The following is an 18,225-nucleotide window of genomic DNA, read 5'->3' on the forward strand; positions in this document are numbered from 1 at the left end:
CTTAAAAATAGCTTGTGTTGGAAACCCTTAAGAGCATTCATCTTAATATTGTAAAGCATAACACTACAACCCCACACACACACAAAAAAAACATTATTATCATGTGGAAAAACAACCTTTTATCTTAATACACGTAAAGCTTTCATCTAGGCTTTAAAAAAAAGCCTGCATTAACAAATTCATTTTTAAAACTTTCTTAAATTGTTACAAGGTTGGACAAAACCAAATATGTCCCAGAGTCTGTTCCACAGTGCTGGACCCGCAGCAGAGAAGACACATGCTGATGTGTCTGCAGAGCAAATTGTATTTGGTGCTGGTACAGAAACCTGCCTCTCACTATCGGACCACCCGAACCCTCGTCCACTCGCATCCGTTACCTCTCGTCTTGACTATTGCAACCTTCTCCTCGCTGGCCTCCCGCTTAGCCACCTATCCCCCCTTCAATCTGTCCAAAATTCCGCCACACGTCTTATCTACCGCGTGAACCGATACTCTCATATCACCCCTCTCCTCAAGTCGCTTCACTGGCTCCCGATCCGCTACCGTATACAGTTCAAGCTTCTCCTATTGACCTTCAAGTGCACTCAATCTGCAGCCCCCCCATTACCTCTCTACCCTCCTCTCCCCGTATGTTCCCACCCGTAACCTCCGCTCTCAGGACAAATCACTCCTTTCTGTACCCTTCTCCACCACCGCTAACTCCAGACTCCGCCCCTTCTGCCTCGCATCACCTTATGCCTGGAACAGACTTCCTGAGCCCATACGCCATGCGCCCTCCCTGCCCATTTTCAAGTCCTTACTCAAATCTCTTCTCCCCTGCTTTTGGTGCCTAACCACCTTCCCATTCCTGATACCTACATTGACTACATAGTTTTTACCTTTAGATTGTAAGCTCTCTTGAGCAGGGACTGTCCTTCCCCATGTTTAAACTTGTGCAGCGCTGCGTAACCCTGGCAGCGCTATAGAAATGCTAATTAGTAGTAGTAGTAGTAGTAGTAGTAGGATCTTTAAAAAAATTTAGAGAGTACAGTTTTATCACTTGTAAATACTATGGAGCCACCTTATTCAATGTCTGGAAAGTGAGCACCAGAACCTTATACTGAATATGGTACATCACAGGCAGCCAGTGGAGCTGCTTCAACAGCAAAGTGATGGGCTCAGATTTGCCTTCCCCCAAAATCAGTTTAGCTGCAGAGTTCTAAACTATCTGCAAAGCTTTACACCATGTGTTAGCCACACCCAGGTATAAGGCATTGCAGTAGTCAAGCTTCGTTATTATCAATGATTGTACCACTATCCGAAAATCATGTGCGCACAACATCTGCTTCAATTCATCAACGTATGCAAACTGTAAAATGTTGACTGTACCAGTTGACGAATATGTTCGCTAAATAATAACTGAGAGTCTAAAATAGCCCCTCCTGCTTTGGTTATGGCAGCCTCTGAGTTTAATTCATTTAGGGGGTAAGTTATAAAGCTACATTAGAGCCTTACATCATGTTATTTCCCTTTAACATGACTTAAATGGCTCTAACACAGCTTGTCTTGCTCTGCCGAAGTGATATTTAGGTCACCACAGGTTACATATTAATGAGATGCAAAACATGCAGTTGCATGTAAAGCACCTCATTACTATGTAAAAACCAGAATGCGACTTACAGTGTGCATCTGGTACATACTACAAGTCGCATTGTGGGCATAAATTGATGGTACAATAATCCCTGCCAAAAGCTGGGGTTATTTTATCATACTAGGAGCAGGGGCATAGCTACCATTGAGTGAGCCCAGCAAAATGCCCAGGGCTGCCCAACAGTAGGGGGTCACCTGAAGTTAAACACCCACATGCCTGAGTAGGTCCACCCTCGCAGCAGCTTCCCTCGCCCACTGCCGGTCTCTCACATGCTGCTACAGTTGTGACAGAGGCAGCACTGAAAGCTGCCTCATTGGGCAGTGGGGCATTCCCTCTGCCACGCCCCACTTCTCTGATGCAACTTCCTGTGTGGGTGGAATGTGGCAGAAGAAAGGCCTCACCACTTAAACAGGCAGCTTTCAGTGCTGCCTCTGCTGCGACCGTAGCAGTGTGTAGAGGACTGCCGGCAAGCAGGGTAAGCTGGAGCGAGGCCAAACCCACACAAATACATGGTAGGGGAAACAGAAAGGGAGAGATACTGGACCCAGATGGTAAGGGGGGGGGGTGATGGAGAGATACCTAACAGAATGGGGGAGGGCAAAGATGTTGGATTTGGAGGGGGACAATGGAGAGATGCCTAAATGTTCAAGGGGCAGAAGGGGAGAAATGCCTAAATATCTGGGGGAGGGGTGACAGAGGGAGAGAAATGGTGGACTTGGGGAGTGGGGAAAGCAGAGGGAAAGGAGAGAGAGAAACCTGGAGCAAAGGAGAGAAGGAAGAGAGAGGGCAGATGCTGAACTGGGGGGGGGGGGGAGCAAAGAGAAGAGATAGTGGCCTAATGGTCAATGCAGGAGACCTTGATCCTGGCATCCTGAGTTCAATTCCCACTACAGCTCCTTGTGACCTTGGGGCAAGTCACTTAACTCTCATTGCCCCAGATACAAAAATGTAGATTGTGAGCCCTCTAGGGACAGAGAAAGTACCTGCATATAGTGTGTACAGCACTGCATACATCTAGTAGCACTATAGAAATGATTAGTAGTAGTAATACCATCCAGACCCTGTCTCAGTAATTTCCAGCAGCAGCCTCTCCCTCTAGGAGGTCTTTGAGTGGGCCTAGGCCCACCTTACTACTCTCAAGGGCATGGTTTTCCGCCACCTTCTTGCTCTGCCCAGAACCCCCAAGCCTAGTGTTCTTGGCCTCGGCAGTCCTGACTTCAGAAGTTTCAGCCGGCTCCCCAGTCGAAGGAAGGGGCAAGCTTTTGACTGGATCCAGCAGAGCATAGCTGCATTCAAAGGATGGAGTCGATCCAGAAGGTGGCTACTAAAATGGTCAGTGGTCTTCGTCATAAAGTGTATGGGGACAAACTTAAAGATCTCAATGTGTATACTTTGGAAAAAAAAGGCGGGAGAAGGGAGATATAAGAACATCCCAAGAAAATGAGAGGATTCTGGCCTATCCTAGACCTAAGGGCCCTGAGCAAATTTTTGGTCAAAGAAAAGATCAGGATGATTTCCCTGGGCGCCCTTTTCCCCATGATTCAGGAAAAAGATTGATTGTGCTCTCTGGACTTAAAGGATGCCTATACCCACATTTCAATACTTCCCAGTCACAGGAAGTAGGGAAACACCACTGCCAGTATCACATTCTGCCATTTGGTCTTGCGTCAGCTCCCAGGGTATTTACCAAGTGTCTAGTGGTGGCTGCAGCATATTTGCGCAGACTGGAAGTATATGTGTTTCCCTATCTGGACAATTAGCTGATCAAGAGCACATCCCAGGAAGAAGCGGCAGAGTCAATGCGCCTAACTATTCAGGGAGTTACTAGGGTTCATCATAAACTACTCCAAGTCCCACCTTCTCCTAGTTCAGCAATTGGAGTACATAGGAGCCCTGCCTGATACATTGCAGGCTCGAGCTTTTCTTGTACAAGCAAGAGCAGAGACCTTGACAACGCTCATCTTGCAGGTGCAAAGCAGCAAGCAGGCCACAGCTCGGCAACATGGCCTCAACAGTGCATATCACTCCCATGGCATGTCTCCATTTGAGAAAGGCCCAGTGGACCCTAGCTTCCCAGTGGTCTCAGGTGACTGAGATTGTAGCGGATATATTCCAGATTCTTCCAGGGATGACTCATGCCCTTCTCTGATAGACAATTCGGACTAATATGACTGTGGGACTACCATTCCAAATTCCAACTCCTCAGAAGTTGGAATGCTCGGATGCATCCAACCTGGGATGGTGAACTCATGTTGATGAGCTCACACCCAAGGGACTTGGTCTGCTCAGGAAACAGATCATATCAACCTCCTGGAGCTGAGGGCCATTTGGAATGCTCTAAAACTTTCAGAGATCGGCTACAGAACCAAAGTACTCTCTTTCAAATGGACAACCGGGGTTGCAATGTTCTATGTGAACAAGCAGGGGGGGGGGGGGTGGGGGGTACGGGATCCTAGCCCTTGTATCAGGAGGCAGTAGGGATGTAGCAGTGGGCCCTCTTTCACAGAATGGTCCTTCGAGCCACTTACCTAGGAGGAAAGGACAACTACCTGGCGGTCTGGATTTTATTTAACATACAATTAGTTATCTTCTGGTCTGACTACAAGAGACTGCTCCTTTAATTCAGCTGTATAGGAAAGCTATCCCATCTATGAGAATTCAAAGCATCAGTGTTACATAGTACAGTTTACTTAGGGAGCAGGTATGCAAGGTATGCAGAGATGAGGTTGTTACTTTTTAAAAGTACTAGAGTAAAAAGTAAAAGTACTGGCTTCAAAAGCAGTGAAGTAAAAGTAGAAAGTCTTACTAAAAAATATTTAAGTAAAAGTAATAAAGTACAGCTCTTAAAACTACTTTTTACTACAAAGTAAAAAGTATTCTTAACCATAAGAGCCAACATTTCAAAATTATTGGGGGTGCTAAACCCAACAGAAATTACTTGTCCCTAGTGGCGTAGCAAGGTCGGCTGTCACCCGGGGCAGATTGCCACTGCGCACCCCCCCCCCCGGGTGCAGTGGCGTCCGTCCCCCAAGGTGCAGAACGACATCCCCCCAGTGCAATGACACCCCCCTCCCCAGCGCATCAAGCCCCCCCCCCGGCGCAATGACACCCCCCCTCCCTGGCACATCAAGCCCCCCCCCGGCACAATGACACCCCCCCCGGGGTGAATTCTTGGCTGTTGGAGGGTGCAGAGAGCAACTGCGGCGCCTGTCGGCTCCACTGGCTCCCTGCTCCCTATGCCCCGGAACAGGAAGTAACCTGTTCCGGGGCAGAGGGAGCAGGGAACCAGCGGAGCCGACAGGTGTGCGGCTGCTCTCTGCACCCTCCAGCAGCGTGCACCCGGGGCGGACCGCCCCCACCGCCCTGCCCTTCCTACGCCACTGCTTGTCCATGGACACAGTCATGGAGTTTGTTCATTATTGACTATCCCTTCTTCCTGTTTTGCCCACTACGAATGAACACGTTCCTCAGTATGCTTTTTTTTTTTAGCCCCAAAGTCATGGAATAACCATCCCTCAAACATTAGAGCTGAACCTTCTTTTTTGAATTTTAAACAAATGCTAAAGACTCTTTTTTTTTCATATGGCATGTGGACATACTAACTAGCGAGCTGTAACCTGTGATTGCAGGAACCAGGCACCTTGACTTTTCCCCCTGATTATTTCCCTTCTTCCCTCTCTTCTTCCTCTTCTTGGAATGATTGGTTCTGTTCTGTTTATTATGGCGTTCCTTTCTGAGTTCTTATACACAATTTTTAACCTGTAAACTAGTGGTTCTCGGTCCATTACCCGGGACCCAACCAGTCAGTCTGGCTTTCAGGATATCCACAGATGAATGTATGTGAGAGAGATTTGCAATCAGCAGAGGTGGTGTATGCAGCACCCTCCCATGCGTATTCATTTTGGATACCCTCAATACATGATTGACTCAGGGCTTCTCCAGGATCTACTTACTGTACAGGGCATACTGTGCCATGCACTGCATCACTTGTAGCTGAATTCATTTTTGCTCTCTTTCAGAAGACTTTGCAACTTTTGCATGTAACTTCCACTTAAGAATGTTCAAATAGCAAGTTTATTAGGATAGACAGATAGAAATAACATTTTCAAAAGCTAGGATATTTCCATGATTCCATTCAAGTCAAGGCTGGCTCAAGGACATCCAATACCACAAGTGGGCCTTCAGCTATGTGCCGTCTCCCAAGTGGTGGCTCAAGGCCCTACTTTCCCAAGAGCGGCATTCAAGGTCCAACTTTCCCCCCTCCCCCCATAGTCCAGCATGGAGCTTTCCCTACCCTTCTTCACCCCTCCCCATGTCTAGTAACTCTCTTTTCCATTCCTAACTCCCCATAGTCCAGCATTACCCCTTCTCTTCTCCCTTCCATCATCACCCTTTCCTTTTCAACACTCCCTCCCCCCGTTATTGAGCGTCTACCCTTTTATCGCTGTTCCACTACAACTACTGCCATGCTACACAATACCAGTACTAAAGCACAGTGAAAGCTGTTGGTGATGAGCACTCAAGGCCTGCTGAGTCCTGCTCTCTTCAAACTTCCATTTCATAGGGGGTAGGACCCGGAAGGCCTTGAGCACATGCATCTACTCAAGGCTGTGCCTAGCATCTGTTGCTATGATTTAATGCCGCTTATGACTGCCCCCCAATTTTCTGCCATCCTAGGCAGAAGTCTAGACTTCCTAGTGATAGGGCCAGCCCTGATTCAAATGTTATTTTAACTTAAAATTTCATTTGCCCCAGATGCATGCAAAGTATTTTGTCTCATACTGCAACAGTTCAGTGGCAGACATTTACCATTAAACTTTGGATCTTATTTTAATCTCAATATCAATATTCCAAACTATAGTATGAAAAATATGTGCATCATAATGCACCAACCAGTGGCAGAGCAACTTTAACAATGCCTGATTACATCACAGGTGCAGTAGTAATAAGCTGTGTGTTAGAACTCTGCACTGGTAGAAATTTAACTCATTGTGGATTTTTCTCTTACTACTTTAGGAGTAAGATTAATTTGGAAAAATTGGAAGGAATCCACCATTATAAATGTAGGGGGTATGTTAGTCTGGTCGTGAGCCCTTGGACCTAGGCCGAGGCCTAGTATAGCTTTTAGGCCAAGGCCTAGGATGGACTGAATAGGTACTATACACGATCCCAGCTACCAATCCCTGCACACACACACACAACCAATCTTGCACTTCCAGAAAGGGGAAGATAGGGCATACAGGCAGGCCTCACGGCCTATCAGGAACTGATTCAGTCAGAAGTCAAGCATGCGGGCCTCACGGCCTACCTGGAACCGAGTCATACTTAGGGAGGGGAGAAAGAGACTAAGCAAGGTGTCCCCTCCCGGGGAACAGAGCACCAGCAACACCCTCGGTGCTGGTAATCAAGGAGAAAAGGTAGCATACACAGAAACACGACAAGTGAGGGACTGGGAGAGATACTGTAGGCAGAGACCCTCAGCAAAACACGGAAGGGAAAAGTCAGCAAAAGGGAGAGCGGAGCACAGAAAGGGACCGTGCTCAGAAATACAGGAGGTAGTACAGTAAAGGAAGTACTAGAACAGTCACCAAGGGAAAACTGCAATAAACAGATAACTTCCAGAGGCAGAGAAGCTCTGCAGACAAAGGGTTAAACCCAGCTCAGCACCCAAACAGAAACCAGAGGCAGGGAATACTGCAGACAATGGGGAAGCAGAGAAGCGCTGCAGACAAAGGGTTAAACCCAGCTCAGCACACAAACAGAAACCAGATGCAGGGAATACTGCAGACAACAGGTTAATGGGAGTACAAAGAAAAACAAACAACCCCCATGGAGAGAAACAGCAGGACCTGACAGGCAGAAACAAACACAGCAAGAAGGGAACTCTGAAGGAAGGGACGCAAACAAACAACTGGAACAGAACAAGAAGTAACTCACCACCGGGCACCAGAGCTAAACAGAGATCCCCAGGTGTAGAGAGAGAGGTAATTAGACACACACAGACAGAGACAGAGCAATAGAAGACTGCAGCCAGGGAAGGAGTAACAACTCCACACCAGCACAGAGCTAACAGCTCAACCAGAGCAAAGGAAGGCTTCAGCAGATTTGGAGTAAACGCCAAAGCAGGGGTTGACGGGAGAGGTGAGCTTAAGTAGACAGACTGACATCAGCTCAGCCCCTGACGGACCAATCAGGAGCGGTTCCAAGCATTCCCCTGCCTGACTAGCAGAATTCTAACAAAGAGGAGTGGAGTGGTCTAGTGGTTAGGGTGGTGGACTCTGGTCCTGGGGAACTGAGGAACTGAGTTCGATTCTCACTTCAGGCACAGTTCCTTGTGACTCTGGGCAAGTCACTTAACCCTCCATTGCCCCAGGTACAAATAAGTACCTGTATATGTAAGCTGCATTGAACCTGCCATGTGTGGGAAAGCACGGGGTACAAATGTAACTAAAATAAATCATAACAGGGTAAAGCAGTGTCATAGCTGGGCCCTCACAAAAAGATAGCACAGTTTATTACAGTCTCCAAGTGTGCTTTAACCACAGTGAAACCACAGCTGAGTTTTTCAAGCATACAGTAAAAGATTAAAAGTGTTTTGTTTGCTTAAATCTTGCAAATATAACGTGTGAAACTTTTGGCCTACAACATTCTAGAAATACATGCCACAGTGTGAATTCAAAGAGTCACTCCACTTTCCGAATGCTAAAGACATTTGCTTTTTGGCCTCATCTCTGATAATAGACCCAAAGCCTACATCAAAACCTAAAATAGCACTGATAGCATGGTAGACCAATGTGTCTTCCCACCCCACTCCTCACAGTTTCTACGATGTGTCAACGCAGGCTCCACCTGATACTTCATAAAACCAAAAGTAAAATCTATCGGGTTAATATTCAGAAGCACAGTACATGATATATGATCAGAATATTCAGAGGCACATATCCGGATAGTAGCACTGCCACTGACCAGGAGTTTCAAAGGTCCTATTCAGAGAGTTCCGAGGAGGAGCATGGGAAGAACCAGGGCGGTCCCAGAGCTTATCCATATAGTGGTGGTATTTAGTCCACTATCTGGATAACTTAGGACAGCAAAAATGTTGCTCTGAGTTATCCAGTTAGCAGACTGAATGTTGCCAGTATCATAGGCGGTCGGTGGCCCAACTGTTTGGGGAGGCTAAAGGGGCGGGGTTAGGGATGGGGCCCAGGGGTGGAGCTTAAATCCATAATTGTCTGATAACATGCAGAAAAAATAAAGAAAGAAAAATAAAAGTCACAATTAATACCTTTTATTAAATTTAGATATTAGATATGTATCATATGTCAAAGAATAAAGTGGTTGCTCAAAGCATATTCTAAGCACAATCGCTCAACTGCAAAACACTATGCACAACTTTGTGCAAAAACACACTCAGAACCTTACTGTACCATAAATATTACACTGGGCAGAACCTAATACACCAATATACCACCCAAACGGAAAATGCAGACTGTCAACAATATGAAACAGGATCATAATATCACAATTCTCACGTTGAGCCACAAAACACCCTAATTCATGTTTAATGTGGGATAAAATGCCATAAATAAATAAATATAAACTTTTAATGTTGAGCACCTGATTCTCAAAGTGGACATATTGCAAACACTATAATGCAAATAAAATGATCTTTTCTACCTTTGTTGTCTGGTGACTTTTTCTGATCATGCTGGCCCAGTATCCGTTCTGCTGCTATCTGTCCTCAGTACAGGTCAGGAAGTCATCCTCCTTAAATATCTCCCTGGCAACCCAGGACACCTCCAGCCAACCCCCCCCCCCCCCCCCCCGCTTTCCCGTGAGGATGGAGGTAAATCAACAATTTAATCCCCTCAGAGCAGCTGGACTCCACAGCTGATCCATTCTGCTGCAGCAGGGGGGAGGCTTAGCCTTTCCAAGCCTCTTATACCGGGCGCCTATGGCCACTATCTGAGTAAGTTCCGGCATTGATCACATAATCTGGATAGTCTGTGCCAGCCGCTGTCCAGATATTTTTTAACCACCATGGCAGGCGTTTAAAAAAAAAACACTGACTGTGGCAGCTGAATACCGACTCGTGTATTTAAAAGCCCTCAAATCTTTCCTGAGGCCCCACAGTCAAATGGATTTTTAGGAGATCTAGAATGAGAGAAATTAGTATATCAGTTGCATAGCCAAATGTTCAGTTTGGAGGGGGGGGGGGGGGGCTGAGGCCAAAGTGGGAGGGTGTGGACATAAAATTATGTACCGTCCCCACCAATCTCTGCCCCTGCCCTGCTCTCTGTGCTCCCTCACCCCTCATGATCCCCAACTCAAATTGTAAATAACTGAGCTGGCAGGGATCCCCAAGCTCCACCAGCTGAAGAGGTCCTCATCCACTGGTCAGAAACTCCGCTACTCTTGCAGTTGGTGGCACTTTCAATGGGCCTAGGGTTACCATGAAGCTCATTTTCAAAGCACTTAGCCTCCCAAAGTTCCATAGAAACCTATGGAACTTAGCCTCCCAAAGTGCTTTGAAAATATGCCTCATCATATGTCCTCGTTTAAGAGTATATGTCCTCTTTTTGGACATCTTCAGATATGTCCTCCACGATTTGTAATTTTTAGGAAAATATCCTCTTTTTCTTTTATGTGCCTATGACCAGCCCACCTACCCACATGAGAGAAACCATCTCTGGCCTATTCGTTTGTTTGGACACTTGGGGGCGCTAAAGAGAGAGAAAGGCATTACTGATCTCCTTTCTATTTCCCTGCTGGTTGAACCCGTCAAAGGAATTTTGTTTGTACAGCACAACTGTAAGCACGTGTCATGCAAAGATAGCTCTGAAGCCAGCCAAAGTTGTTGAGGGATATTTGCTCTTCTGATAAGTATGCTTGGGCTCAGACTCAGTGAAACTCAAATCCGGAAGTTCTTGAAAAATAAATTGTCTACTGCTGTACTTAATGTCAGTCCTGTTTGATGTGTGTTCTTTAGCAAAGGTAGCAACCATTTTTATTTTTTTTCTGTCCTCTTTTTTTGTCTGCGCAAATATGGTAAGCCTAAATGGGCTGCTACCACCACATCCCCCCCCCCCCCCATTCATAATCAGTTGGCATATGTGTGAAAACTGAGTATGTCTATGGGGGGGAGGGGAGGTGGGGGTGGCCCAGGGAAAGTACTGCTGACTGCAAGTGTCAAGGCTTAATTGGTAGACAAAAAGGAAGTGGAACTGTGAAGCTGGAGGAGGGGCAGGTAGGTCAGCAACAGGAGAAGAGGGGCTGGATTAGGGAGTACAGTAACTGTCATTTGCTCTGCTTCAGGCTCACCTCCTCCCCTCCTCTTCTCTGAAGGCTGCCTGGAAGGGAGGAGCTGGATAAGAACACCCCTGCTACTCTGGAGTCCTAAAAGAAGCAGTAGAACTGTGTTCCAAGCTGTTTCCCCAGAAATGAAACCCTGGTGAGCATAGTGTGGAAACCTGGGAATTCCCGGACACAAATTCACACAACTCTCATCAGAGGCAAACCTCAGCTTTATTATAGGACTAGTAAAAAAAGCCCATTTCTCATTGAAATGAAACGGGCGCTAGCAAGGTTATGACCTTCTGCCATTAATATGTATACCATACATAATGCCCTTTTAGCTTCCCGCTGTCTCCTTCCAATGTTTCAAGGTTTTGTTCCAGTGTTATATTCCTTAACAATACTTTGATTGTCTCACATAACTCTTCACAATGTAATCCATAACCAAGTTGTAACAAATTGTATTTCCATGATTCATATCGTATTGTAAGCCACACTGAGCCCGCAAAAAGGTGGGAAAATGTGGGATACAAATGCAATAAATAAATAAATGTACTCTGATGGTAATAATTTTCAGTGGTGTATTATCAGTACTATCATGCTGCAGAATGAGATGCACAATGTCTGTGTGTGTATCAGTGAGAGATAGATCCAATGGGGGGGGGGGGGGTGTCTGTCAGAGAGAGAAAGAAAGAGAGAGAGAGAGAGAGAGAGAGAGAGAGAGAGAGAGTGATTAAACATTGTTCTCCCCTTCTGTTCTGTCCACTTGCCTCCTCCTTTGATGTCTGTACCTTGGAGTTCAGTGTGTTTTTCGTGGAGCGTTTTTCTCCCCTTCCGTTCTCTGCGGTTGCCTCCTCCTTAGATGTCCGTACCTCGGAGTTCAACTTTCTTGAAAGTGAGAGTCCTGTCAGGCGGTTTGTGTGCTTCCCGCCACCGTGGTCCTCTGTTCTCTGGTCGTGGCGTTACTATGCAGCCTTCCGTTCCCTCCGAGGGCGGGGCAGTGAGAGCGAGTGCGATTGCCTGTGGTTGGTCCCTTCTCCTTCTGACGTCGCGTTTCTTTCCCTGGCAACTATACAGAGTTCCCTAGAGGGCGGGGCAGTAATCGGGAGTGTGATTACGAACCCTACGAACACTACATGGCTTCACTGCCACACTGCCACGGAGTCAGCTTCAGAACGTTGGAAGTGCGAATTATTATATTAGATGTAGGTACAAACAAGCCTGGGCCATGTTCATAAAGCATGCCATAGCCCTAACTGAATAGTTCCTGAACCTACAATCAATTTATACAATACTGGAACTAATTCATTGGTTAACATCAACTTATTCATATCCTGTGGTCACCTAAACCATATATTTTATCAAATCATTGTTTTTCCCTGTCTTCTGGTGACCACCACCCATTACCTTTTATAGCTAAGTTCCTACTATATTGGCAAGAGATAATAAACTAGATGATGACATTATCTTAGCCCCATTGCTTATTACACTTCTAGTTGGACACTCACTGTTTAACAGGTGAGGGAAGAAAGGGCTATGCAGGTGCACATTTATTGCATTAGCTGATCAAAAGCTTCAAAGAGGGCACATCAAGTTCTTGACATTTGAATGCAGACATCAATTCCACTCTTTGCCCTTTAAGACTTAGTGGCTCCACATCCTGTTCTATGCAGCATAGCAGACTCCGTTTTTCCTGACTTTGTGCAGTGCCCATCACTTAAACCCTACTGGTACCGAACTTCTACCATTTTCCTCTTCCTCAGTAGGGGAGTTTCTGGCTTCCAGAGCATGACCTCTTTTGCTAGCAGGGCTTGGGGATCCATGCCAGTCATAGCAACGGTGCCACAATTTTGGAGAGGCCAGAACCCACAGTGAGTAGGCCCAGCCCCCCCCCCGGACCCCTATGGCTATGCCACTGTAGCATGTGTTGCTCACCTAGTATATACAAATTGATGTCTTTGCACATTAAAATAGGTTTGGGAAGCCCTGACATATTTATATATATAGTAAAACGCACCCTCAACGTTCTGAAGCCACGTTCTGTGAAGCCGGAAGCTTGAAGCCGGAAGTCTGAAGCCTTGAAGCCTGAAGCCTGAAGCCTTGAAGCCTTGAAGCCGTGAAGCCATCTGACGTCACTCCCAGGCTGAGGCTGAAGGGTTCGGGGATTCGTGGTGTGAAGCCTTCAAGCCAGCCAGCCGTCTCTGCCCCGCCCTCGCGACAAAACAAACAAATCCGGAAGCGAAGCGTCAGGGAAGGAGGCGGCGCTCCCGACGTCTAGCCTTCCCTTCGCTCTTGCGGAACACAGCGAAGGGAAAGCTAGACGTCGGGAGCGCCGCCTCCTTCCCTGACGCTTCGCTGCACGAACCGCCACGGAGGTAAAGTTAAAAAGAATTAAAAAAAAAAAAAGGGATGCATGGATGCGAGGGGGGGGCATGGATGCGAGGCATGGATGCGAAGGGGGGGGCATGGATGCGAAGGGGGGGGAGAAGAGGGCGGGCCAGGCTGGGACATGGGAGAGAGCGTAGCATGGATGCGAGGGGGGGGGGGTCATGGAAGGGCGAGAGGGGACTTGCTGGAAAAGGATGAATGGAGGCGGCAGGGGACAGAGGAGCATGGATGGGTATGGATTAGGAGGGCAGGGCACAGGGAGAGAGGGGAATTACTGGAAATGGGTGAATGGAGGGGGCAGGGGACAGAGGAGCATGGATTACAGAGCAGGCCTCAGGCAGAGAGGGGAAATGCTGGATAGGGAAAAATGGAGGGGCCAGGTGACAGATGAGCATGGATGGGCATGGATTGGAAGGGCAGGACTCAGGGAGAGGGGAATTGCTGGATAGGGATGAATGGAGGGGACAGATGGGCATGGATGGATATGGATTACAGAGCAGGCCTCAGGCAGAGAGGGGAAATGCTGGATAGGGAAAAATGGAGGGGCCAGGTGACAGAGGAGCATGGATGGGCATGGATTGGAAGGGCAGGACTCAGGGAGAGGGGAATTGCTGGGTAGGGATGAATGGAGGGGACAGATGGGCATGGATGGATATGGATTGCAGAGCAGGCCTCAGGCAGAGAGGGGAAATGCTGGATAGAGAAAAATGGAGGGGCCAGTTGACAGAGGAGCATGGATGGGCATGGATTGGAAGGGCAGGACTCAGGGAGAGGGGAATTGCTGCATAGGGATGAATGGAGGGGACAGATGGGCATGGATGGATATGGATTGCAGGGCAGGCCTCAGGCAGAGAGGGGAAATGCTGGATAGGGAAAAATGGAGGGGCCAGGTGACAGAGGAGCATGGATGGGCATGGATTGGAAGGGCAGGACTCAGGGAGAGGGGAATTGCTGCATAGGGATTAATGGAGGGGACAGATGGGCATGGATGGATATGGATTGCAGGACAGGCCTCAATCAGAGAGGGGAAATGCTGGATAGGGATGAATGGAGGGGGCAGGTGACAGACAAACATGGATGGCCATGGATTGGGAGGGCAGGGCTCAGGGACAGAGGGGAATTGCTGGAAAAGGATGAATGGAGGGGGCAGGGGACAGATGGCCATGGATTGGAAGGGCACGGCTCACACTCTCTCTCTCATATACAATGTCTTTCTCACTCTCACACACTCTGTCTCACACTGTATCACATTCACTCTCTATGTGCCACACAGTCACTCACACACTCGCTTGGTCTCATACACTCACTCAAACAGAGAATCTGTGTCTCACACACACTCTCTCTCTCGCCCACACACACACACTCTCACTCACACTGTGTCTCACATACACACTTGCACACACTCTCATTCTCACACACACACTCTCTCACAAACACACTCACACCCAGACTCACGCTCTCTCTCACACAATCACACTTTCACTCCGACTCTCAAACAGTCACTCTCACATACACTCTCCCAAACATACACACTCCGAGGAAAACCTTGCTAGCGCCCGTTTCATTTGTGTCAGAAACAGGCCTTTTTTACTAGTATATATAATAAAACGCACCCTCAACGTTCTGAAGCCACGTTCTGTGAAGCCGGAAGCTTGAAGCCGGAAGTCTGAAGCCTTGAAGCCTTGAAGCCTGAAGCCTTGAAGCCTTGAAGCCGTGAAGCCATCTGACGTCACTCCCAGGCTGAGGCTGAAGGGTTCGGGGATTCGTGGTGTGAAGCCTTCAAGCCAGCCAGCCGTCTCTGCCCCGCCCTCGCGACAAAACAAACAAATCCGGAAGCGAAGCGTCAGGGAAGGAGGCGGCGCTCCCGACGTCTAGCCTTCCCTTCGCTCTTGCGGAACACAGCGAAGGGAAAGCTAGACGTCGGGAGCGCCGCCTCCTTCCCTGACGCTTCGCTGCACGAACCGCCACGGAGGTAAAGTTAAAAAGAATTAAAAAAAAAAAAAAGGGATGCATGGATGCGAGGGGGGGGCAAGGATGCGAAGGGGGGGGGCATGGATGCGAAGGGGGGGGAGAAGAGGGCGGGCCAGGCTGGGACATGGGAGAGAGCGTAGCATGGATGTGAGGGGGGGGGGTCATGGAAGGGCGAGAGGGGACTTGCTGGAAAAGGATGAATGGAGGCGGCAGGGGACAGAGGAGCATGGATGGGTATGGATTAGGAGGGCAGGGCACAGGGAGAGAGGGGAATTACTGGAAATGGGTGAATGGAGGGGGCAGGGGACAGAGGAGCATGGATTACAGAGCAGGCCTCAGGCAGAGAGGGGAAATGCTGGATAGGGAAAAATGGAGGGGCCAGGTGACAGATGAGCATGGATGGGCATGGATTGGAAGGGCAGGACTCAGGGAGAGGGGAATTGCTGGATAGGGATGAATGGAGGGGACAGATGGGCATGGAGGGATATGGATTACAGAGCAGGCCTCAGGCAGAGAGGGGAAATGCTGGATAGGGAAAAATGGAGGGGCCAGGTGACAGAGGAGCATGGATGGGCATGGATTGGAAGGGCAGGACTCAGGGAGAGGGGAATTGCTGGGTAGGGATGAATGGAGGGGACAGATGGGCATGGATGGATATGGATTGCAGAGCAGGCCTCAGGCAGAGAGGGGAAATGCTGGATAGAGAAAAATGGAGGGGCCAGTTGACAGAGGAGCATGGATGGGCATGGATTGGAAGGGCAGGACTCAGGGAGAGGGGAATTGCTGCATAGGGATGAATGGAGGGGACAGATGGGCATGGATGGATATGGATTGCAGGGCAGGCCTCAGGCAGAGAGGGGAAATGCTGGATAGGGAAAAATGGAGGGGCCAGGTGACAGAGGAGCATGGATGGGCATGGATTGGAAGGGCAGGACTCAGGGAGAGGGGAATTGCTGCATAGGGATTAATGGAGGGGACAGATGGGCATGGATGGATATGGATTGCAGGACAGGCCTCAAGCAGAGAGGGGAAATGCTGGATAGGGATGAATGGAGGGGGCAGGTGACAGACAAACATGGATGGCCATGGATTGGGAGGGCAGGGCTCAGGGACAGAGGGGAATTGCTGGAAAAGGATGAATGGAGGGGGCAGGGGACAGATGGCCATGGATTGGAAGGGCACGGCTCACACTCTCTCTCTCATATACAATGTCTTTCTCACTCTCACACACTCTGTCTCACACTGTATCACATTCACTCTCTATGTGCCACACAGTCACTCACACACTCGCTTGGTCTCATACACTCACTCAAACAGAGAATCTGTGTCTCACACACACTCTCTCTCTCTCTCGCCCACACACACACACTCTCACTCACACTGTGTCTCACATACACACTTGCACACACTCTCATTCTCACACACACACTCTCTCACAAACACACTCACACCCAGACTCACGCTCTCTCTCACACAATCACACTTTCACTCCGACTCTCAAACAGTCACTCTCACATACACTCTCCCAAACATACACACTCCGAGGAAAACCTTGCTAGCGCCCGTTTCATTTGTGTCAGAAACGGGCCTTTTTTTACTAGTATTTATATATTTACTTCACATGTATAATAAATGAATTGGTTCTACTGCCTCTGTCTTTCCATCTTGTCAGAACTGCATTTCTTCTTTCTTCTAGACATTTGGGAGCTTAATGCTAGTTTCTGAGATTGGAATTTGAATATGTCCGGTGTGACCCTGCAGGCTGCTACTCAGTCATTTTCCTAATGTTTTTACATTTGTTTCAGTTCCTCTAAAATTACAAACAACTGCTTTTTTTGTTTTCCAGGTTTGCAAGATACTACAAACACGCAGATGGTACAGAAGCAAGGACATTGATTAAAGCATATGGGATACGATTTGACATCCTGGTGTTTGGCACAGTAAATGCAAACCAGTTTTTACTACTGTATTTGTGGATGTGTATTTTGCATAAAGATAAGAGAATCCCTGTCTTCAGCAAGTTGAGAATTTTTTTTTTAAGTATCCCTTGAGATCTCCTAACTTGCATTAGGAACAGAGGCCAAGATGCACTAAAGTCGTCGTTAGAGCCGTTCCGTACCCAGTGGCGTTACTGGCCTGGATGGCACCCAGGGCGGAGCGCCAATGCGCCCCCCCCGGGTGCAGCGCCCCCCCCCCCACTAAATTACACCTTCGCCCCCCCTCCGGCAAAATGACACCCCCCCCCGGGTGCACACCGCTTGAGGGGGGGCTGCCGCGGCGCACGCCTGCTCCGAGTTTGCTAAACTTCATCGCTCGTTCGCTGCAGTTCCCTCTGCCCCGGAACAGGAAGTAACCTGTTCCGGGGCAGAGGGAGCTGCAGCGAACGAGCGACAAAGTTTAGCGAACTCGGAGCAGGCGTGCGCCGCGGCAGCGTGCACCCGGGGCGGACCACTCCCACTGCCCCCCCCCCCTTGGTACGCCACTGTCCGTACCAAATTCCATAGCGAATCGGTAGGGAACGGCTATGCATCAAGGAAAGGGAATGCAAATGAGCTACTCATTGTAGCTGCCTCAGTTGCGGCTCTATGCCATGGAGGCTATCTCTTCTCCCATACTCCCCGCCTAGTTGGCCGTGGAGGAGGCGTCGGGTTACTACTCTCGCCCTCCTGTAGCTTCCAACCCCTCCTCCTACCACAGTCTCATTGCTTCTCATCCTTTGAAGTCCACTCCATCCGTCTATTCTACCCGTTGCCACTCAGAGTGGCAGTCATTTACCGCCCCCCTGATAAATCCCTCCCTTCCTTCCTCACCGACTTCGATGCCTGGCTTTCTGTTTTTCTTGAACCCTCATCTCCATCCCTCATTCTCGGAGACTTCAACATACACGTTGATGACCTGTGCAACTCTCACGCTTCTCAGTTCCTCACTCTAACATCCTCCTTCAA

General features: G+C 48.5%; 1 protein-coding gene across 1 annotated transcript in view; it reads left to right on the top strand.

The window, feature by feature from the left end:
- The first annotated feature begins 228 nt into the window (after positions 1-228).
- The window catches only part of LOC115479959 (P2X purinoceptor 7-like), a 36,975-nt gene continuing 18,978 nt past the window's right edge, over positions 229-18,225 (top strand). The window contains exons 1-3 of the mRNA XM_030218303.1: positions 229-316; positions 10,943-11,078; positions 17,127-17,220. Coding sequence (XP_030074163.1) covers positions 229-316; positions 10,943-11,078; positions 17,127-17,220 — 318 coding nt within the window. The remainder of the gene's footprint in view (positions 317-10,942; positions 11,079-17,126; positions 17,221-18,225) is intronic.

This window comes from Microcaecilia unicolor, chromosome 11 (assembly GCF_901765095.1).
Source record: "Microcaecilia unicolor chromosome 11, aMicUni1.1, whole genome shotgun sequence".
Lineage (NCBI taxonomy): Eukaryota > Metazoa > Chordata > Amphibia > Gymnophiona > Siphonopidae > Microcaecilia > Microcaecilia unicolor.